Source organism: Neopsephotus bourkii, unplaced genomic scaffold, assembly GCF_033783945.1.
Source record: "Neopsephotus bourkii isolate Nb327-2 ecotype Australia unplaced genomic scaffold, CSIRO-AGI_Nbou_v1 NB_1630, whole genome shotgun sequence".
Taxonomy (NCBI): domain Eukaryota; kingdom Metazoa; phylum Chordata; class Aves; order Psittaciformes; family Psittacidae; genus Neopsephotus; species Neopsephotus bourkii.
In genome coordinates this window covers 9,197,698-9,220,565 of record NW_026902105.1, presented here as the reverse complement: position 1 = coordinate 9,220,565, position 22,868 = coordinate 9,197,698, and the positions used below count along the sequence as shown (strand labels likewise).

General features: G+C 44.1%; 1 protein-coding gene across 1 annotated transcript in view; it reads left to right on the top strand.

Annotated features, from left to right (window-relative positions):
- The window catches only part of EXT1 (exostosin glycosyltransferase 1), a 177,900-nt gene that overhangs the window by 141,935 nt on the left and 13,097 nt on the right, over positions 1 to 22,868 (top strand). The window contains exons 2-5 of the mRNA XM_061373433.1: positions 10,639 to 10,732; positions 13,410 to 13,517; positions 17,185 to 17,304; positions 21,830 to 21,962. Coding sequence (XP_061229417.1) covers positions 10,639 to 10,732; positions 13,410 to 13,517; positions 17,185 to 17,304; positions 21,830 to 21,962 — 455 coding nt within the window. The remainder of the gene's footprint in view (positions 1 to 10,638; positions 10,733 to 13,409; positions 13,518 to 17,184; positions 17,305 to 21,829; positions 21,963 to 22,868) is intronic.

The window sequence follows — 22,868 nt, the reverse complement described above, 5'->3', positions numbered from 1 at the left end:
ATGCACCAGGGGTTTTCAGATGGAAGTCCTTTGTAAGTAGTACAGAAGTGGGCGCACATGCAAGTATGCATGGGTACAAACGTGCTTGTGGGGGTTTTATACTGCAGTTTGACATGATCAGGCTGGGGCCTGGGTCCCATGTGCCACCAGGGGCAATCATAGAACCATAGAAAGGTTTGGGTTGGAAGGGACCTTAAAGCTCATCCAGCCCCAACCGCTGCCACGGGCAGGGACACCTTCCACTAGAGCAGGCTGCTTCAAGCCCCTGTGTCCAACCTGGCCTTGAACACTGCCAGAGATGGGGCAGCCACAGCTTCTCTGGGCACCCTGTGCCAGCGCCTCAGCACCCTCACAATAAAGACCTTCTTTGTTATATCCAATCTAAACCTACCGTCTTTTAGTTAGAAACCATTACCCCTTCTCCTGTTGAAAGTGGGTAAGACTCTGCCCAGCCCTATTGAAGGGAACATTGTTACACCTCATCTGATGTAAGGTCAGCTGAAGACCAGTGGAGTTGCCTAAACCACCCTGCAAAAGGAAAAAAAACCCACCTAAAAGGAAGCCAGATGCAGTTCTAAACTTAATGGTGTGCTGCTTGTGTTTTCTTCTTGTTCAGGAGAAGAGTCCTGCTCCAAAGGAGCTTGGTGATGCAGAGGAGCTGTGCTCTTGTTCTAGCTGTCTCTTTTGCTGAGAAAAGCTAATAATAGAGAAGTCTGATTTTACTGTAGTCAGGACAAGTACGAGCACAGCGAAGGAGCAGATCTGTGGAGTGCCACATCCCCTTCTACCTGGCTGCTCCCAAGCAGTCCTCCTTCTCAAAGTGCACGTGGGGTGGCCTGTTTTAGCTTTGTGTTAACAAAACTGAAATACAATTATCAGTGTGTTTTCCTGTTTCTTCCTGCTGTCTCCTCCTTTCTCTCCCTTAGAAAATGAACATTACTTTAATACTGTTGAGTGCAATAGGTAAAACATTTTCAGAGTTTCCTGCCCTTCCACAGATCCCTCTCCTGCACTGCTTCTTTGCAGCAGTTAGTCCTCATTAAGTCCCGAAGATCAGCACCAGCTGTCAGTCGGTGGAAACCCACCCTGTACTGTAACAGTGCTGGGATGTCACCCTAAAGTCCAACCTGCAAAAGCACACTACACAGAATTAGGGTTCTCGCCCTCTACGTTGTGTCCTACTCCTGTTCTGGGAGTTCTCATTTATGGAAAGGAGATATAAAACAATCTGAGATCCTGAGATGAGGGCAAATGTGAGAACTGGTAAACAGACAGAATATTGGAGTATCCAGGTACGTTGTGGTGTTACCAGTCCTGGGGACTAAGCTGCAGCTGACTTCTTCTGAGTAAAAATAAATCACTTCTCTATTTCAGTCAAAGTTGTTCTGTGGATTTGCTGAACTCCTTTTTCCTCCAAGCATGATCACGTTTTGGGTCAGCATGCCTAGACAACATGCGGCTCTGCCAGCTCTTCCTCTGTGAAGTCCCTCTGTGGTGTGTTTTTGGAAACAAGTCCAGTCATTCATAGAAATGAACTCCTGCATAATTAGAGCCAGTATTGCACATCGTCTTGGCTTTCCATTTTTAGATGTTGCGTCTGGAGGACTATAACTTTTAAAGATGCCAACAAGCCACTTAGGAGCTCGATAGCCATAGTGGGAAAATCTGTGGAGCTGAATAGAAAATGATAAGCTTCATAAGGACCATCCTAAATCGTTCAGTAAAGAGCTCAGCCAGACATCCAAAACAAGAACAGCAATGATAACCCCTTCTAATTGCATCTTCAGGGGGTTGCACTGTCTGTACTATACTGCTGAAGTCCTGGTCCTACAGGCAGCTTAATGGAGAGGACAGTGTTCTTTGGACGTTGGACTCTGCTGGGTCCTGTTATTGGACTGTGGCATAAACAGGTGCAGAGCACTGGTTTTACTCATATTTTACCATTAAGGGCTTGTAATCAACCATTTCTCTCTCTAAGTTAGTTAAAACATTCAGTAGCCGCAGATACTGAAGCATGAGACTTTAGAGAACTGATCCTTTTCAGCGTGTTTTAACCTCAAGTTTTCAATAAAGAGCTATCTAAAAATAAATAAGAAAGATTTGGAGGATTCTCTGTTATTTTGACAGACAGGAGGGAATCACCAGCTTCAGAGCTGACAGGTGCTGACAAGGAAGAGATCTCACAATAAGTCTTTTCTTCCTCTGCACTCTGAGGCTTTCAGGTATGTCCTGTAATCTCAAAATTAGAGTGCATGGCAGATGAGCTGAAATTTGTTCAGAAGGTGCAGTATGGATTTTCCTTTGTTTGGATCTTTAATCCGAGCTGACGCTTCAATAACTGGAATTCCATTACTGGCCTCGCTATTTTTTTCATTTATATTTTTTAAGTGAGAGAATAAATCAATAAGAAAACCACCTTTGCAGTGGGAAAACACCCCAAAGATGTTCGCAGCTGGACTGCCACAGCATGTGAGGTTGGGTAATGGGACCAGATGAGGCTATTTGATGAGGACAAGTGTTTGACACTGCTTCACTCCTAGAAGAAGTCTAAAGTCTGAACAAAGACACTCTGTGAAGAACAGACTATAATATTCCCAATTTTAAGAATTAGAATTACAGAATCCAGGACTGGCTTGGGTTGGAAGGGGCCTTCAAGATCATCCAGTCCCAACCCCCTGCCACAGACCATCCAGTCCCAACCCACCTTCCACGAGACCAGGGTGCTCCAAGCCCCTGTGTCCAACCTGGCCTTGAACACTGCCAAGGATGGGGCAGCCACAGCTTCTCTGGGCAACCTGTGCCAGAACCTCACCACCCTCACAGGGAAGAACTTCTGCCTAATGTCTTGTCTAAATATCCTCTCTTTCAGTTTAAAGCCATTCCCCCCTTGTCTGTCGCTACTTGTAAAAAGCCCTTCTCCAGCTTCCTTGTCATTCCCCTTTAGGCACTAGAAGCTGCTCTAAGGTCTCCCCAGAGCCTCCTCTTCTCCAGGCTGAACAGCCCCATCTCTCTCATCCTGTCTCCATAGCAGAGATGCTCCAGCCTCTGATGTTTTTTGTGGCCTCCTCTGGATTCTTTCCAATAGGTCCATGTCCTTCCAGCGTTGGGGGCCCCAGAGCTGGGCACAGGACTGCAGAGGGGGTCTTAGGAAAGTGGAGCAGAGGGGCAGAAACAATCACCTCTCTCAGCCTTCTGGCCACTCTCCTTTTGATGCCGCCCAGTATATTAGTTCTCTGTCGAAATACCAAAGCATGCTGACAGGAGTTCATTCTTTGAACTTATTCCTGCATTTTTCTGTGCAGAGTACTGGGGAATAAGGCTGATGAAGCCCGAGTTCAGGCTGCATGGTGGTTTCCTCATCAGTGAAATGGAGATGCTGCTTTATTTCCTGCCAGCAGGCCAAGGTTCTTTGCATTAAAATATTCAAAAGGGAGTTTGTGATCTCCAGAAAAAGGCAAGGTAGAGGTGCCATAATGATGCAAAGTGTTGATGTGATTTATTTTTAGAAGGATCCCTTTAGAAAGAGCCTGCCTGAGCCAGTGATCATCATTACAGGTTGGTCTTTACCTCGTAAGGGTTCAGCAGCTTGATGGGCAATAAGTGCCAGACAAGCACATTTCAGGCAAAGAAGATATGTATGTGCTTATGTTCCTTTACAGGGGGTGGCAGGAAAGGTGGGTCTGACCCTGTGGCTGTGTGCATGTATGCTCCTGTGCGTGCATGTATGCCTGTGAGCATCAGCATCTTCAGCACTCTCCCACCGACCCAAAGGGTACTGAATTCACAGTGTGTGGTGCTGCATTTACCTTCTCAGAAGATACAAACGAGTGGTGCTTTTGCTTCCTTATGGACCTTTCTTATTGAGGCGCGTTGTGAGTTCTCTTGCTGCCAGCACAGCGAAGTGCTGCTGTGAAACAGGTGCTTTTACAGGACTTCAAAGCCTAGGAGCTAGAGTTTAGTTTTAGAAGCAGCACTGCATGATGCCGTTAGCACATTGCTGGTAACTGGGGCATAACACTGCCTAGAGAGGCACCTCAGCAGGGTTTGCCTCTGACACGCGACATGCAGACATTCTCTGACACCCTTGTTATCTTTAAACATCAGATGATTTTGGTAAGACCACATTTGCTACTGCTGTAACCACCATGCTGGAGCCAGTTGGATAATGTTTGGCAATCCAAATGTTGTACCTGTTTTGCCTGCACCATCTAGATTTACAGGGTGCTCTGTGTGAACATCTGGACAAAAATTGTTAAGAGCATTTTTATGTGTCAGAATACACTTTGACTTCAATGGCTTGTCTATCCAGATGTTTCTGTGAGTAATATCAAAGTGAACTGAATCCAACCATGGTATCACTGAAGACTTTAAAGTTGATTTAAATTTCAATGGTTACTGTCCATCTTAGCCATAACAAAGTTGTTTTAACAGTACATTGAAGTGAAAGCTCTACTTCCCTGTTTGTTAATCCAAACTTCTGGACTAAGAGGCTATGTTGGCATGGAAAGGGAAAAACAGTTGCACCTTGACATTAGTTGCTGAATGACTGCAGAGATTCATTTCCATTGTCAGGCCTAGAAGAACTGTGCAGGATTCCCATTAATTTAGCAGCATTTTCAGGTTGGGCTCATTCTCACACCCATAGTCGGCTTTTCACTGTGTACCCCCATCACTGTTCATGCATGCTGCTGCTGTACTTAACACACAGCATCCCTTGGAGTCCTGCAGTTAGGGCAGCATGGCTTCAGCGGCTGCAGTAATGAACCAGGCTGAAAGAAATACTCCAATGGCTTCCTTACAGAACTTGGCAAGAAAATCCTTTTTATGTGAGTTTCAAGGTCGTCAGATATCATTATAGCCAAGTATTAAAAATTTCAAAGAAAGGAGGCAGTGTGTTTGATTTATAGAATAATTATCCAGCTTTCCCTATAACTTGGCTTTGGCGGTGGTTTTTGCAAGCACTCGAAAATTAAATCCATTTTTTATGGCACTACAAGGTATTATCTCACAGCAAATGATAATTAAACACCTGTGAAATCAATTAGCCCTTTAAGCAGGGGGAAAAGAGGTAAAAAAAGTTTTCCAATTATGTTTTTGCACCTCCAAACTTTCTAATTCCAGAGCCGGTGCTCACAGAGAGGGGGGTGAGCTGCCAGCCAGTAGCCTGTTAACCAGCAGTAAGATCACCCCAAAAGCGTTGCACAGCCATAAATCCAAAAGCAAGCAGTTCATGGCGACGGCACCCTTCCAAGTAGGATGTGTTATCCTTTCAAGCTCAGTGCTGGGCAGCTTTCTATCCGGCACACAGCTGAGCTGTCAGCTTTTCTACAAAGACACGTACTCACTTTGGTGCTCTCAGTGCCAAGTTTTACTTGACAGTTTATTTAAAAGCCAGCATACCTTAATGGAAACCAAGCAATGAGACGCTTATTGTGACAGAGTGGGTTTCTTTTCACTTCTCCAGCCAGTAGTTCAGGGCCGTCTGCATTAAGCATTCGCACATGGAAAACTGGCCGATAGCTTAATAGCTGAAACAATATCATGGAAAATTGCGAAACACTCTGCCATTTAGCCTTGCATTGTAGGTGTTTAATATCTGTCTTTGTTGTAGAACTTGAGCTGATGCAGAGACTTCTGGAATATGCAGCATGTGTTCATGGGTTTTCAGATTCAAGGAGGGAGCCCTGGACAGAGTTGGTTAAGTGCCATCACAATTTTTGGCTCAGGAATGGAAAAAAGAGCTCTAGTCCCATCTGACATCTACAGCAGTATGTGCTGATACTCCCTGCCAACGATGAGTTCCAGCATCTTCCAAAAGATGAATTGTGTGTGGCACTGTTAAAATACGTCCTGCTTCATTAAACCCATTGTATTTGGTTTGGGTTCTGCTCCTGCATTTCCGTCTGGGTTTTGGTATCCATAGCATACAGGTAGTTTTTGATGAGTGTTGTATCACGAGGGGAGGGAGGCAGGCAAGCACTCTGTGGCATCTTTATCATTGCCAAGGTCTCTCTAGCTGCTGGAGAAGCCACCAGTCATCTGTATCTCGGGTTTGGGAATGGTGATGGTATCCCTTATCAGTGTTCAGAGAATTAGATAAAAAGATACTTACACTGCTTTGTGATTCCTATGTGACAGGTCACATACTGATGGATAAAGTATGGTAATCATTACATCTAGGTAGCTGGATGCGTCTGCTGGTCTAAATAGCCCATGTCTCTTCAGACGTCTCTTCAGTCAGTGGCCATGTGGCTTTGGAAATAGTTTATATTAAAATTGATAGTGAAAATGTTTCCCAGGCCAGTTTATAATCTCTTAAGTGTAGTGACATGGGGAAATGCTTAAGCTGTATGAAGGAATGTATAGCATGGCTGATTAGCCACTGCAGAGCATCTGCAGCCTGCCCAGGCTCCTTGGGATAACGGTGAACCAGGAATCCCAAGCAGCCCTGTAATCCACATGCTGATAGACAAGGTCAGTACATCAGAGGAAAAAGAAAAAGGGGGGGGTGGGATCTAGACATTAAAAGGGTAAGAACATTTGGCTAGCAGCATTTCTCCATCAGATGATTGCCTACACAGCACTGCACTGTTTACACGTGCGTGATAGATGGGGCTGAACATGTTTTCTCAGCTATGGGTGGTAGCAAGGAGGGGATATTTCAATTAAAGTGTGAATAAATTAGAATTGATTACAAATAGAGCTATTTGTTTACGCTGCCTAAAATGGTATTAGCTGCAAACAAGGTGTATTTAATCATAATGGAAGGAAGCCTGAAAGTTAATAAAACACACTGCTGGTTCTTGCAGAGGAATGCCAGCTTTGGGTTAAATCTGTATCTATTTTAGTTCTGAAGCCCCAACTGTCATTTTGTAGGCATATGCATTTTGGATGTTAACATGTTTGAATGATGCAGCTGAGGCCCAGGCCAAGCCGACCCTAAAATTGGCAGTAAAACAGTACCTCTGTGCAAGCACGCAGAATGAAGGAACACAGGAATACGAGCAAAAAGCATGTGCAGTCTTCTAACATGGAAACCAGGAGCTTCTGGAAACAAACACTCTCTTGAGTAAATCAGGGTACTCCTCTCAAAGCTTTCCTATAGTAAATGCTCAGGAAAATTAACCGCCAGCAGTAGAGGAAAGGAAAGGAAAGCACCAGGAGGAGTGCACCAAGGCAGCACAAGCAAGGAAGGATTGCCTGTGTGGTGCCCCATGGTGCCGCTGGGCACTCCAGTTCCTCAGCTGCAAGTGGAGCCTGAAAAACCTCCGTGGCTGGGTAAAACCAGAGCCTCTGGATAGGCGGGTAATGCAGAGCTCTCCCCACAAGCTGGCAGCGCCGGGTTTGCAGAAGCCACAGCTGTGCAAGCTGGAAGACCGTAACAAATCTCCTTGCCATCTTCAGATGTTACCGGCTAATGGAAATAAGTAGTTCTGAAAACAGATCTAACCCTTATTGCCAGGGGAGAAGAAGGAGTTTCTGGAAGAACCTCTTCTGAACACTTGACTGTTTTCTCTGTAAGTTGAAGCTGTCAGTTTCCAGCAGGGTTATACTACTCCATTGCCTCCCTGAGGTCCTGTTGAGATTAGTCAGTGAAGATGGTGGGGAGATCAAACCCATCATTGGTGTGATACTGGTATTTGCAGTAGATGCCAGATGAGTACTCAATGTACAAGTGTCGTGCTCCAACTGAGAGGGTGTTCCTGGATGTCTGGGCCAGCTCTGATTTCTCTCCTGGGCAAATGAAGAAGGAATTTCAAGTCCAGCAAAGATTTAGCTTAGATACCTGTCTTTAATCATAGAGATTATCTCATGGACTTCACTGAAAGCATTTCAGGTCAGTTAAAGGAAGTGCAGAGATGGTTTCAGGTGAGATGTGTTTCTAGAGTGGCAAAAATTACCAATTGTAAATAAGCAGTTTTCCCTCCTCAACAGAACTCTGGCAAAGCTAAAACCTCCTGCTGCGTGCATGGTTCCTATAGGGCTGAATGGGAAGGAGTCTGAAACTGAGGGTTGCCCTGACACCTTCTCTCTTCCCCATGGCCTGTTGGCTGGAGCTTCATTCCCTAGATGACGTTTTTGTGGTCAAGCTCCCCTCCAAATGCTGCCTGGCGGCTGAGAGAAACATTGAATGATCTCTGCTGCAGACTCAACTCTGAAGTTCTATTTGGTACATGTAAATGATTTCCTCCACAAGCGATGCTTCGCATTGCACAGCCATGCTCGCAGCTTGCCAGGGATGTTTATGTATTTGTGGCTGGCTAAACATGTTGTGTGAAAGGTGTTTCCAAATTCACATTGAAATATACTGGGCTATCTTCTTTCATCTAAGGCAGGGTGCGCCCATTGCAATATACTGGGCTATCTTCTTTCATCTAAGGCAGTGTGCCCCCATTGTTTTGTGTGCTACCCACGAGCTAGCAGAGGTAACATTAGTGCCTTGTGTCCAGGGCTTTCACATAGATGCTTGATCCTGGAGTGGTCACTGGGTGGTTAAACTGGAAGTCAGAGGTGATGTGGGGTCACCTTAAAACAGTTGGGTTGAGATTTCAGGGAAATTTGTTCATGAGAAGAATCTCTGTGCAATTCATTTGCTGCAGCAGCTCTTGATGGATATTGCTGTACTCTGGATCTGCTCCTCTATTTGTGGGCTCTCCCTAAAGTGAGTGGGAATTTGTGCCTATACATCAAAGTTAGGGCAAGGCTTTCAGTGTAGGTATGATGCGGATAAATTGCTTGATGACCATGAACCGTGCTATTCCAGAGCTCAGCAATAAATCACACATTAGGCTTTGAAATGCACAAACAGGAGCAAGATGCTCACTGATTTCCAGGTGGGAAATGGTCAACAAAATCCTTTTCTCTTTTTTTCCATCTTTGTAAATCTATCCTAATATCAGTAAATGAGATAGGAAAGTAAAGGTGCCCAGTGTAAGGTGCTGCTGGCATATGGAGGACTCACTTCCATTGGCCTTGTCCTCTGCTTTTCTTTGTGTTCTGGTTCTGACATTGATATTTTGTGGATATTGTTGCATGCCAGGGTACTAATAGGAATTTATAGCTGGTTAATGATGGGGGATTTCTGCCTGGCATACCCTAGCCCTACAGGGTATTCTATTTTGGTATATATTAACATTTCCTGTCGTACAATATACGGTGAAAGTGCCGAGCCTCCGACCTCTCGGTATGTAAAAAAGGAATGCTTAAAAATGGCAACTTCCTTTATTTTCTTGGTATTCCAATTTCCTCTTATTTTCCCCTGTGAGCTGTGTCACTGCTGGCTGGGGAGCTGGGACATGGCTGCCAATCAATATCCCACACTGAGGAAAAGAAATTGCTGCCACTCAGATGAAATATGTATATATGTATTTTAACCAGAGTTGAGATACGGTGTAAAAAACACCAAAAAGCCCTTTGAAGTCTGTTTTGTAGTTTTAATTAATGCAACGAGGGTTTTTATTTTACTCTCAGTGGAGATAATCTTAATCCATTCACAGTGACCTTTTCTTGTGCAAATTAGCTACACACGCTTGTTTAAGCAAATGGGCCTTTGCAAGATGTCTCTTCCTAAAGACTGGAGCTTATAATTGAAAATTGGCTTACTCCCATCTGTCTGGCCTGTGTGAGAATAGGAACGTAGATCCAGACTTTTTTTGTATATAAAATATAATCATATACAAATGTATATACATACACATATATACACATACAATAAATAGTGCTCTGCCTGCAGGCTACAGTTAAATTGGATTATTAGTGTTAGAAATCTCAGTGCCACAAGTTGCTGTCAGAAGAACATCTGCCTGCAGAGTCCAGGACACTGGAGAACAGAGGGTGTTTACTCCAGATCCTTTTGTCTCAGATGAGGCTGGTGCCATTCACAGCTCCATGGGTACAATTAGCTAATAACAGGCTGGAAACTGTTAGGATTTGATGTGTGGTTTGGTGAATGGTTTCAAGGTGATTGATGGAAATGGGAAAAAACCCAGGAGTGTCTATAAGCACTTGGGTTTTAATTCAGAGGAGCAGGGGCCATTGCAGCTACGTGGTTAATTGCCAAAATTGGGCAGTTTATCCGTCTCAGCACACTTGACAACAACCACCAAGTGAGTCATTGTAACCTCCTGTCCGTTTTTGAGTGCCTGCTTGATAAGGGAAGATTTCTTTGGCATAGTTCACATATTTTTTTGCTTTGTACAAACCTCTTGTGCAGAAATGAGCACAGTTGTGCATGGTCTTGACTAAATATGAATAGAAATCAGTGTCACTGCAGTGCCAAAACGGTGCTTTGGGTATCAGCATATTGCACATGATAAAGTTTGTTGTTAAGAGCTTGTGCACACGTGCTTATATAGAAATGGCTGATTACTGCAATGGCAAAAGGATTTTGTACATCCTCAGTTCCATTACCACTCTCCCCAGCTCTCTCCCATGGTGGTTGCTCCTGAAGGTGAACAAAAAGGAGCCAGGGAGGTGGCTGACACACACATGCACAGAGGCAGTTAACCTGGTGGTGAACAGTCTTGGTCAGGGATGATGTTATCCAGATGGGTCTCAACAGCTGTTTGCATTTTCATGCCCAGTGACTCCAGGACTCACGCTAATTGAATTTTCTCTTTTCTCCCCTGTTCTTGTTAGGTATGATTACCGTGAAATGCTGCACAATGCCACTTTCTGTCTGGTTCCCCGTGGCCGCAGGCTTGGCTCTTTCAGGTTCCTGGAAGCCTTGCAGGTAAGAGCTGCAGTTTAAAGCATTGGCTACGCTGGCTGCAATTCAGCATGCAAAAGCAAGGAGGTGGGGAGCAGGGAAGTGTGTTTCATTTCCCTAGTGGACAATAATCCACTTTGCAAAAGCCTCTAGTCATACTTCTGAAGCAGTTGGCAGCTTCTTCCCAGGAGGGGCCGAGCACTGAGCTCATCTGAGGGTTGAATTGGGTTACCTCCAGGAAAAAGGGTCTCCCTGGATGTGGTGAGGCTGAGAGGTTGGTCCGGTTTAGAACAGTGTCAAGCTGTGAGACTTCCCATTGGAGACAATGGCCTACACAAGCCCCAGGGCAGTAAAAGTAGGGGTTTGTTTTCACTTATCCCAGACAGACCTGCTTATGCATTGCCTGTCTTGAGGTGGTGCTTGCTGAACCTGCAGAAGGTGTCCTGGAAGTTGTAAAGCCCCAGAGGAAAGCTTCACATGAAGGTGGATATAGGCTGGTCTCACAGAGCTCACAGTGTGTCTGGGACAGCACCTGAATCCCTTTCACCTTTTAAACCCATTTTGGTTAATGGTCTCACTGTTTTGCTGTTGGCCAGCAGCAAAGAGCTATGCGAAGGGGCTTCTGAGTCACTGTGGCAGCCTGACACCAGGTGATAGAGCCTAACGCTGGCCTACTCCAGCTGCAGCCAGCCTGACCCTTTTTTACTAGCAAGCATCAGTCAGCCATACAGAGCATCTTGGGAGATGCTAAAGCTCCCCTCTAGGACTGGCATACGGATATCCATGGGGACTGGAGCGGAGGGAAGGCTGAGTGGGTTCTTGGTGTCAGTGAGATAGATAGCAAATGAGGACACCTTACAGGGTCCTGCCTCTGGGTGTGTTTTTACAATCTGGGAGGTGTCCCAGCACTGGCAGTAAAGCTGTTACTGAATAGCATCACATCATTTTTCTTCATCAACCACAAAATGTCCCAGCCACTACTAAAGAATAATGTTTACTGCAGTGCAGACTAGGATTCAGGTACCTGAGTGTAGGTGTATAATGTCATTTTAGAAGCCAAATGGCTTTCTGGCTTTTTGGTGCTTCTCCAGGTCTCAGTAGATCCTGTGTCAAGTCTGCCAGCCTTTGATGGTTTTCTTGGGTATCCTAGAGCATCCCAAATGTGCCTAACACTTAGGATAACTACTGAACCCTATACTTACTGTCAGTTTGAGATCCAAGTTCTGGACTGTCACTTACCTCTTTGCTCCTGCTCAGATTAATAGCCTGCAAAGTGATGTTCCTTCACCAACCTTTTCAGAGGAAGAACTGAGACTGGCTTATTTGGAATGACAAGTCACTTCAGATCCTCCAGAAGCACACTGCTCAGATCTTCTCTCATCTGGGCCACGAGTCATGCAGCCTCTGTTAGATACATTATCTGAGGAGAAGTACAGAACTTGGAGGCTTCAGGTCGATGATGATAAAATGCAGGCACTGAGGATTTTCCTCTCAGTCTGGCAACAGTATTCACCGATTATGATGAACTTCCCATATCTGTCTGGCTCCAAGGCATAATCCACATTAAGTGGAATGAAAGACATAATTACAAAAGACATAATCCACATTAATGGATTGTTTTAAACATGAAAACACACTGCTAAGTGTTTTCTGGTTGGCTTTTTTCATGCACAAATGTCATTCCTTTACAGATCACAGTTCCTTACTCCCCATTGTTGCAATGCAGAGACTTGACCAGTCTAAAGTCCTGTGTCAAATACACGTGACCAAGGAAGGTACAGCAGTCTGAAAACTTCCCCTTTATACCATCTTTTGGGTGCTATAGCGAGATCTGAACCCTACTCCGAACCTAATTCAGAGCACTTGAGCTTGACTTGGTCCCAAAGAAACTGAACTAGAACATGGGCTTGATGGAGATCCTCTGATAATAGGTTCTTGCATCACATCAGGAGGCTTGTGGTTTGGATCTTGTATTGAGATCCAGCTGACCAAAATGTGGCGGCGATCATTTGTTTATGGAATTACTGCCTTATTTGCTGAATAGTCTCAAATGTGCTGTCAGTGCAGAGGAGCTTGTGCAACTCCGAAAAGATTAAATAATTTAGACAGATCATACTGGTATGAAATAGATACTAAATGTGTATGCGTTCTGTTTGGTTTAGGACAGAAAGCAATTCCTATTTTTGTAGGCAGGTGTTGGCAGATGAGTTGTGTTTGTGCAACTGCCTCTGTTTGGAGAGGTGGTATCAAACAGAATAGGGAATTCACTCCTCCTTTGTGGAAAAGTGTCCTGGAATTAAATACGATTTATATTTTCTGTAGGGTTGCCTTGCAGCATACTACAAAAATAAGGGAGTTAGCTCCCTGCTGAAAGGTTCACAAAGCAGCAAGGGAGGCCATCATGCTGTATTGAGTTTCCCCAGTGTTACATCTGCATTATTATAACAGTTCTGCCCTCATCTGGCAGTGTAAGCACCACATGTCAAATTCCACTCTCCATGCAAATCCCACCTTTCAGTGAATATGAGTAAGTACAAAAACCCATAAACGTCTGGGCTGCCCTCCTGTGGCTTCTAGCTTCTGGTATTAATTGCCATGGTGCCTTTCCTTCTGGGGTTGTGCAGAAAGCAATGGTCATGGTGTTGGTGCAAACCTCGTGCCCTGGTCACCTAACAACTGCAATGCCTCTGTGTGCATGCAGGCTGCCTGCGTCCCAGTTATGCTCAGCAACGGATGGGAGTTGCCGTTCTCGGAAGTGATTGATTGGAACCAAGCTGCCGTCATAGGCGATGAGAGATTGTTATTACAGGTAAGAGAAAGTCCGTGGCCTTCAGCACATCAGTTGATTATTGCTGCTGCCATCTAAATGGACGGGGAAGATGAATCCAAAAGGTCAGGACTGTAAAAGAATTTTTATCATGAAAGGATTGTCTGTGTCACACCAGCTATGAACTCATTTAATATGACATCATTCATTTTTTGACCTGAAGGTCACTGCAGCCACATTCCAGGCCAAGTTCTTAAATGCAGTAGACTTTTATTTTTCCTAAGAGCATGAAATCTCTTCTGGTGTGAAGCACCTGGATGCTTCTTTAAGGCAGAGCTGGCCTGGGCTGGGTGCTGTGATGAAAGAGAAAACATTTGAAGGCAGGTTCTTTAGTCCTTCAGTAGTTTGTCCTCAGGGGTCCCACCAGCGCTGCATGTCTGGCTGGCAGGCACTGAAGGAACTCCTCGGGAAAGCAGGTATTTTCTAAGGCAAGAGTTACCACCTACCAGGTTTTTAGGAGGCAGAATCAGCCCTTTTTCTGATGTCTGGACCATCTAACATGGCTTTCTGAAGCAGTGTTCATGTCACTTACTGTCATTCTCCTTGAGATCATGAAACAAAAGCAGGCTGAGACATTAGAGATTCCCTGCTACCTTCAGCATCTACTTTGGCTTTAAATTCACTTTCTTTTTTTCTGTTTCCCTAGTGGGTTTCCTACTCCAAATACATTCTATAAACTATGTGGAGAAGTTGATATTAGGAGACATTCTTGAAAGTTTAGTAGCATTTGATAAAATGCCATTGCCCAGCGTGAAGCTGAGATCTACGATACCTGGAATAGCCACTAAGTAGTCACTAAGAAGGGCTTTTTTATGATTGAATTCAACTCATATCCAAGGTGGCAAGCTGTTGTCATCCACAGAGAGAAGCCTACAAAGGTCCTGGCACCCCAAAAACAAAGTACCTTTGAAAGTCTGGTGCGATGCCTATTTACTTGTCTGAATAAGTAAGTATTTGTGAAGAGCTGCGCTAGCAAGCCCTGCAAAGTGCTGCCTATTCTCCTTAATGTGATTCAAGCTGCAGGTATAAAAGAGCCATTGGATTTTTGCATCTGTGGACAGCACATCTTTTCTGAGCAGAATTATTTCTCTCTTTAAATAATAACAATAATTTGCTGATCCTCATGCTTTCCGGTGCCATGCCATTCGTTCCCTTCACAGCTGCTGCCATATTGAACAGCTACTGCACCGTTATTAACAGTGGTTTTAAAGAGCTGGCAGAGGGCCTGAATGTCTGCTCTGGGAAATGTTTTTGTTATGTTACAGTTTTTCATTTCCTGTTTGAGAGCCGCTCGGATGTTTTTATTTGCATATTCCCCTCATCACGATGCTGGGAGAGCTTAATCCAGCCTCTCTGCGTTTATTTGCGCAGGGTGGCTTTCCTCTTCCCCCTGCTTATTACTGGAATGGCCTTTTATTAAGGATCTAATAATTCCAGTGTAATCCTGCCAGATTAGTATTAATACATCACTTTCCCCACCTGTCTTGCTTGACAAGTAGATTAATAACTAATAGGCAAATGCAGTCAAAATGGGAGCTCTGATTTTCCTTTCCAGCTGTTGTAAGAGAGCAGGCACCGAGGCTTTTTTTTAACCTTGGCAGTGTGTTGGCAGGCGCTCACAAGCATGATGTGGTCTGTAAAATCATAACAACTTGCAGTAACCTTCACAGTCAGGGCAGCCTTCCCTTTCAAAGGGCATCATTGGGAATGAGTATTGATTTTATTTGGTGCTCGCACGCATACGCACACAAGGTTGCACGTAATGAAGTGAAATGTTTAAGTTTATAGAGAAAATCCCATATTAGCACTGTGAAGTGACTTTGATCTTGTGTTTGCTGCTGGTAATGATCCCGGGTGTGATTAATACACATCTATGGACAAGCCAGTGCAGGTAATGTCCATTATCCCTCTGCTTATTGGAACTTACTGTTTAAATAATGAAAAGAGAGAACACTCACCTAAAAGATGAAATTTGATGCAGTTACTTATATCATGTCTTGAGTAGTGACATGATCAGTTAGAAAAACACATTCTAATACATGTATGTAGCTTCTGTCTTTCACAGTAGTTTTGCAGGGAATATTTTACTTAAAGACCTTTTTTTACTTAAAGGGCCTATAGCAAAGGAATGTAAAGTACCGTCTTCAACACTCTCACCATTTTCTTGTGTTCCACCTTGCTGTAGTGCTAACTCCCATAAGCTCAAATTCTGTATTCTAGTTAGCAGTGTATTTAAGATGAAGGTCTAAGAGACAAAGGGCTGAAAAAGTAGATAGCCCCACCTGACACTGCACCCTGTGGAGCCATAGTCCTTCAGGGGACAGTGTCCAGGGTGCAAACGATGAGTAAAGAATTTCTGGTTCTTGTGGAAATTTGTTATATATAAATTCTTAAAATCTCAAATTTTCTTCAGGAAATGTTTCATGTGAAAGCCAATAATGGCCACTGCCACCTCTCAGCATATTTAAGGAATAAGCAAAGTGCGGTTTGCTCAGGAAAGGACAGGATGTGGTGGCATGCAAGAAAACTCCAGAATAAGCTGTGGTGTGCAAAAAGCAACACACAGCCCAGGTAGATGCTTTTACGACTAATGACTTCGGTAAAAGATTTATGAGAAATGAGTGTCTGAGCACAAGGTGACCTAATTTGAAATCACAAAACAAAGTGGGTGCAAAAGCACAACTCTTCATTCCTGAGTAAAGTGAACACAAATCAGCAGTGCGTTCTAGATGCCTTTCGAGTGCTGGGAGTAGCCCTTGTAACTGAAGCAAATTCCAGTTAAATTTGCTTGTTAATGTCAGTTTGCATTGTCAAAGAGGTGTACTGGAGGCCTTGGTCAGTGTCCTAAGTTACAGGACACATATGTACATTAGTTTCCCTCCAGCATGGAAGAGGGATGTGGGGATGGGGAAAGATGTATAAGTGAAGCCCTCCCCTTTTGAGCAGTCACAATTTTCATGACAAAGCATTGCAGCAGGACAATTTTGGGGTTTTATTTGTAAGGCAACTTATACCAGAATTAATGTGTTGATTTAATGGAAAGGGGGAAAAAGAAGCAGTGTTTTCCCTTGTGAGTAACAGGTGCTGTGGGAGGCGTTATTCTTTCCACCCACAGTAATTAGTAAAATGCAATTTGATCCACAGGCTCCCAAAAATTTGAATCTTACTTAAGATGTTGCTATGTTTTTCTTAGGGTACTTAGTGTTGCCATGCTGTGGTAAATGCAATTCCAGATCCCTTTAATATACTCTGAGAGCAGGGATTATTGTTGGACTCTCAAGACCTGCAAGGACTCGTTTGTTAAAATACTAGTCCATGAAAACCTTTGTGCATGAGGGATGTATGAAACAGCTCCTTACTGTGCCATGCCACAGCACTGGGGAGAAGGAGCTTTTGTTACCATAAATCAACCAGAAACTAAAAGAAGGTAGATAAAAAACCTCGTATATTCCATACCAAAGGCTATAAAGGGTTGTGTCCCATTCATTTTACATCAAGGCTTTAACTGTTGCAGCACACGTCTGGGTCGGACAGGAGTGCTGAAGCCGTGCAGCTTGCAAATAAGGAGAGGGCTTGTCAGCAGCATATTAATTTGATGCGATTGCATTGTTTTCTGAAGGTCCTGACTATATTGCATCTTGTATTACAGATTCCTTCTACAATCAGGTCTATCCATCAGGATAAAATCCTAGCACTTAGACAGCAGACACAGTTCTTGTGGGAGGCTTATTTTTCTTCAGTTGAGAAGATTGTATTGACTACACTAGAGGTGAGTAAAATTGCCTGGGACCTTGCCAGGCAGAGAGGTTTCCCTACCTGTCCAGCTGCTCCTGTCCTCTGCTGGCATCAGACCTTGGTTTTCAAGGCATGCAGTTGGTCACTGGGAAGAAAGCTCGGAATCTTGATCAGTTTTCTGCCCTAAGGAAATGCTTTCTTCATTATCTAAATCCACATTAGAAAACTGCCACGGTGAAAAACGGGAGCTACCCAACACATGGAAAAGTTGTCGTGTGTGATCTTGCCTTTGCAAGGCTTTATGGCTTATGAATCACTCTCTTCGTCATTGGTAGTGAATGTGTTTCTTTAAGAAACCTTTCTGGAGTTTATTTTGGGAAAAAATATTACTGTAGAGCTCCTCCTTGACCATTCCTTAACATTTTGATGCCTTGTGATGGGGCTATTGTTCTGGCTCAGGGAGAAGGGAGGGTTTGTAAATCAGTGTCTTATCTTCACACACAGCATAAGGGAAAGGCCTGATCATCCGTATAAAATATTAATAAATAATCATAATTAGACTGCTATTAAACAGAGAGACAGATGATCTCAGATGTGGAGAGAATGCTTTCTGAATTCAGAGGCAGGAGAGATGAAAGGCTCTTTAGAAGTAGAGCCCAGGCGACAATTTCAAAAGCAGGTTTAGCTTCTAATTGTTGTGCAATTTTGCACATAAATTTTTGACACACTTTTACCACTGCAAGTGCCTCACTTTGTAGGTGCAAATGCATTCGTCTTATGCTAATGCTTCTGCAATTGCATCCGTCTCTGTGCACAGTTGTAAAGCTCCACATTTCCCGCTGTGCCTGCTTACCCTGGAAAGCTGCAAATGAGTGCTGCTGCCTGCAGTACAGGTTGCCTGTGGCTCATCTACCTCCAGCTGCTGCAAGACAGTCCCTTAGGATTTTCTGTGCCAGTAAAGAAAACCAGCCAGGGAACGTTTTCAGAGCCCCTGGCATAGCTACCCTCGCAATGCTCTCCTCACCCTCGGAAGAGCATGTCTTCATCTGTGCTGCCTGTTGGGAGCTGCTCTGCATCCTCAGCCTCCCCATAAGCACTGATGAAGTGGTGATAATTATCACAGCCTATGCCAGCATCAGACTCACAAAGCTGGAAGACCATGTGCCGTTGCTCAGAGTCTGTTTTACCCTTATGGAAGCACTCTGAGGGACAGACAGGGTGCCCTTTCCCAGCACTTACCCTCTTGTTGTTAGGGATTGGTACTTCTGCCTGTGCTGGGGCTGCTGTAGAGGGGATATAACCTGCAGCCCCCTTGGCCTGGGTGTCTGCCACATCAAGCTCAAACGCTCACCAGTGTGTTTTTAGCACAAGTAAAGGCTGGACTTAACTTTTCCTTAGGAAAGGAATAAAGCAGTTGAGAGTGATTTTTTGTGTGTGTCTGAAATCTTCCAGCAGTAGTATATCCTCTTCTTCAAATCTGATGTCTGGAAGTAAATTCCTAGCAGGATTATTTTTTTTCTGATGGATGTTACCCATCTTCTGTTGTAAGTCTGTTACATCAAGAGTGCTCTGATAATGCTACACATCACCACAATAACCACTTCCCTGCCAGTAGGTCTCCATGTGTGAGGATGTCAGTAAAGTCTTCACCAGGTATCTGCAACGACATCACAGCTCTCCTCTGCCCTTTATGTTGCACACCACTGAAAGTTTAAAGGTCCTTGTTCTTCTCACAGCATTTGGTGGCCTAAGCCAAAGAGCTCACAGCCCAGAATAAGGGTTTGAATCATTTGGCCACCAACCCCATACTGCAGGCACAGAGGAGCTGCCCAGTGCCATGGACATGGTGTGGGTTGGGAAACATCTGCTGCAGGCTAGTAGGTGGAAGTGCTGGCAGCACAGCAGTGAACTGCTGCAGACACTACCTAGATATGTGCTCCAGCAAACCTGCACGTTTTCAGCTTGGTCTTCTCTGGAAAGGAACCCAAAACATCCCTAAATCCCTTTGTGGTGGGCAGTCCTCCGCTGGGGAAGAGGAGGGGAGAGAGACAGCACAAAGTACAGGCAAGGAATGTTTGATGCTTGGCTGGGGCACGTTGAGAAGCAGCAATGATTAAGGCAATATGTGAGCTTTTTGAAGTGTGAGGATGAGGGAGACAAAAATATTGGACTGTTAATGAATTCCAAAAAGAAAAGGGAGATCTCACCAGATCCTAACCCCTTCCTTCTCTTATTAAACTTCCTGTCATGCCTCATCATTAGAGAGGCCGTGTAACTGCTGTCTGCCTGTGCAGTATGTGCAGTGCGGTACACTCTGCATTTTAATTGATCGGCCCTCCACATTATCTGTTTTTATACTTTCCTGTTCTCGTTCTGCCAACTTGTCTTTTCTCCTCTCTGTCATGACAGACAGCTAGGTTCCTTTTGGAGGCCAGGAGTGTAATAAATTAATCTCCATTTGTTAACTGTGATAAATCACTGCGAGCAGCTCCCCAGCCTGGTGCTGGTGAGGTTGGTGTGCGGAGTGGCACTGGGGCCCTGCTCCAGTTAGAGGTGAGCTCCCTCCGGGTGTGTTGAATGCCAGCCATGTGTTTCCCCTGCAGCCAGCACAATGGAAAACTCCACTGTCTCTGAAAACCGCCTGACCACGTAAATTCACAGACTTCTCCTTACCTGACTATGCCCCAGTTCTGAGAATGCAGGAGGAGGGAGCTGTAATATTTAGACTTTGTGATAAACACTCGACATTATGTACTTTCTAGGTTCTGGTTTTGTTTAGTGGCATAACTGGCAGATGGAGAAACAAGAGCATTATCTTTTTTCTCCTCTCCTCACTACCACGCAGGAGATCTGACAACTGATACACCTAATTTTCCAAGCAGAAATACTCGGATACGCTCTTGTCAGTGAAGGAAACACAGTCCTCAGTCTGTTATTCAAAGACCAAAAAAAAACCCTTAAATTAACTTACTCAAGTGAGCGAATTAGTGCATATTAGCTATGGTAATTGGCTGTAGGCAGAATTCAGACAAGCATGCAAATGCCCAGCATTTGCCCCAGTTTAGCAGTGTGTATATTGCCACCAGCAATGAATTGTCTAGCACAATGTAACTGGTGTTTTAATGTGTTCTTGTCATGGCAATCAAAACTTCCAGGAAAACAACTGCTCGTGCTAACACTTATTCATGGTTCTGTATGACCAAAACGTCCCTGAACTCAGCTGCTTACAGAGATTTTCACTTGTTTAATCTCCCGCAGCTGCTTTTGTTCAGCCCGTGTTGGGTCTTTTTGCTTGCTTTCATTTTTCCTGTGCTGTGGGTGTACATCTTCTTTAGTTTCATAGATTTTAAGGCCAGAATGAATGATGAGGGATCAGATTTAGTCCAGCTCCAGACCCATGGATTTTCACCCAGATATATTAAGGCTAGAGATATTAAGTTAGGAGAACCAACATGTTCTTGGCACTTGAGCCCTGTGCAGTGCATAAACTGCCAGTTCCATGAAATCTCCTTAGGAGATGGCAAATGAGCTGCAGGAGAAGGCAAGGCAGTCCTGTTTAGCTGACTTAGGGGAAAATTCTTCCTTCACCACCCCCTGGCCCTTTGCAGCGTCCCATCTCCTGACTTGCCAACCTCTTACGCTCTTGAGGGAAGCAAGAACGTGTGGCCCAAGATCAGATTGCACTTAGAAAACTGAAGCTTATTTGGAGGTTGAATTTGTCCAATTACAGCTTCCCACCACTGAACCTTGTTACGCCTTTGCAGCAAGTTTGAAAAAGCTCCCGTTGGTGTAAGAGCCACTGTGGTTCTTGCATACAGGCATCTGGTGTGAAGTAACCGTAGTTTTATAAATGCAAAGCCTAGTCTCTATTTTTATGGGTTTTCTTTTGTGGCTAGGTGATAAAGTAGATGACCTAGCAATCTGTTCTGACCTTAAAGATCTAGGAATCTGTGTCTGTGGCCCTCTACAGAGACAGACGATAGTTGCCAAAATACCTTTTTCTGTTTCATCCAACAAGGAACTGTTGTAGAACTGAGATGTGGAATCACTGATGTATCTGAATGCTAATATCCCTTTATAATTAAGCAAAAATGAATAATTAGTGCAGCCTGATTTGCTGAAAGTCTTTGTGGTTTTGAATGCTCTCATTATCTCAAAATAATACCTAGCTCTGTAATGCCATCCTCAAATAATTATCTTCTGTGAGTCCTGGATAGTAAGACTGACAATGAAATAATCAGGCTTACAACTGCTAAGACACTCTAATAGACAAAATATTTGTCTTAAAATACAAAATGCAATGAAATGCAAGGTCCCCAGTTCCAGAGGGACTAATGAGGTGCTCTGAAACCTATTGCACAGAGCCTGGGCTGCTGAAGTGGTGTCCAAGTGTGCAGGTTCTGTGTCGTTTTAAGAGAGATTAAGCAGGAATGTTTAGTAATTTGTGTGCCTCAGCTTTTTGCAGAATGGGTGATGATTCCGGTCAGCTGGAGTCCCTGAAGCTCCTACCAGTGACTGTTACAGCCTATTTAAACATCATTACCTCTCTTGTTTTCCAGATTATTCAGGACAGAATATTTAAGCACATATCACGTAACAGCTTAATATGGAACAAACATCCTGGAGGGTTATTTGTACTGCCACAGTATTCCTCATATCTGGGAGATTTTCCTTACTACTATGCTAATCTCGGTGAGTGAATCCTTGCTATAATCTAATGATATTAGGAATTTCTAGTAGGCATTTGGAATTTGGTCTTTGAGTAGCATGTGGCAAGTGATTTACCATTCACTTCTAGTTAATGATGCTTTGTGTTTATCCTGTCTCAGTCTTCCCTGACCACTGCAGACTGGAATGTCTCTGATGTATCAACATGCATCATGTGCCTCTCGCTTGCAAAGATTGCTTTAAAAAAATCTATGTCCCTTCATACTTTTCAGTTGCCAGTAATTAATGCCTGAGTTGCTGACCCATTCGTGGCCTGAGGGGACATACTAGGAATAGCTTTTTGCTTTCTTTGTTTATTTGTGCTTGGCAAATTGGAAAGGTGGTAATTTACCCATGACACTTGTTATTGGAGTGCATAGTTGGCATGGATTTATTCTCCATATAATTTATTCTCCATATATGTGTCTTCATATGGATCCTACTAGAAGGAATGAATAGAGCTCAGGTTTATGGCTTTTTCCTGAAGTGGAGCTTAAACAATGAGTTCTGCAGGAGGATGTGCCTGCAGGCTGAAGTGGTCCTGCTTCCCAGACTGCTGCTGCTTTTGGCTCAGCCTGTGCCATCCCACTTGTGTGGATCTGTACTGCTCACCTGCTAAAAATTCACAGTTAAAAAGGGAGAAGAAGGTTTCTGTGGGAATTTTGATGAAGAACGACTTTGACCCCACACAAATGAATTTAGATGAGACTGAGAGCAGTAATGAAGGGTAGATGCCAGCAGGATCTGTTATTTCAGGCAGAAAAGGAAATCATAGCGAGACAAAAATATCATAATGGAAGGCAAGGCTGCAAGCACAATTATCAGCTCAGGAGGTAACTTAAGGTGCATGTGGATGGGGATCGACCCAGAAAGAGCAGAAATGTGACAGAG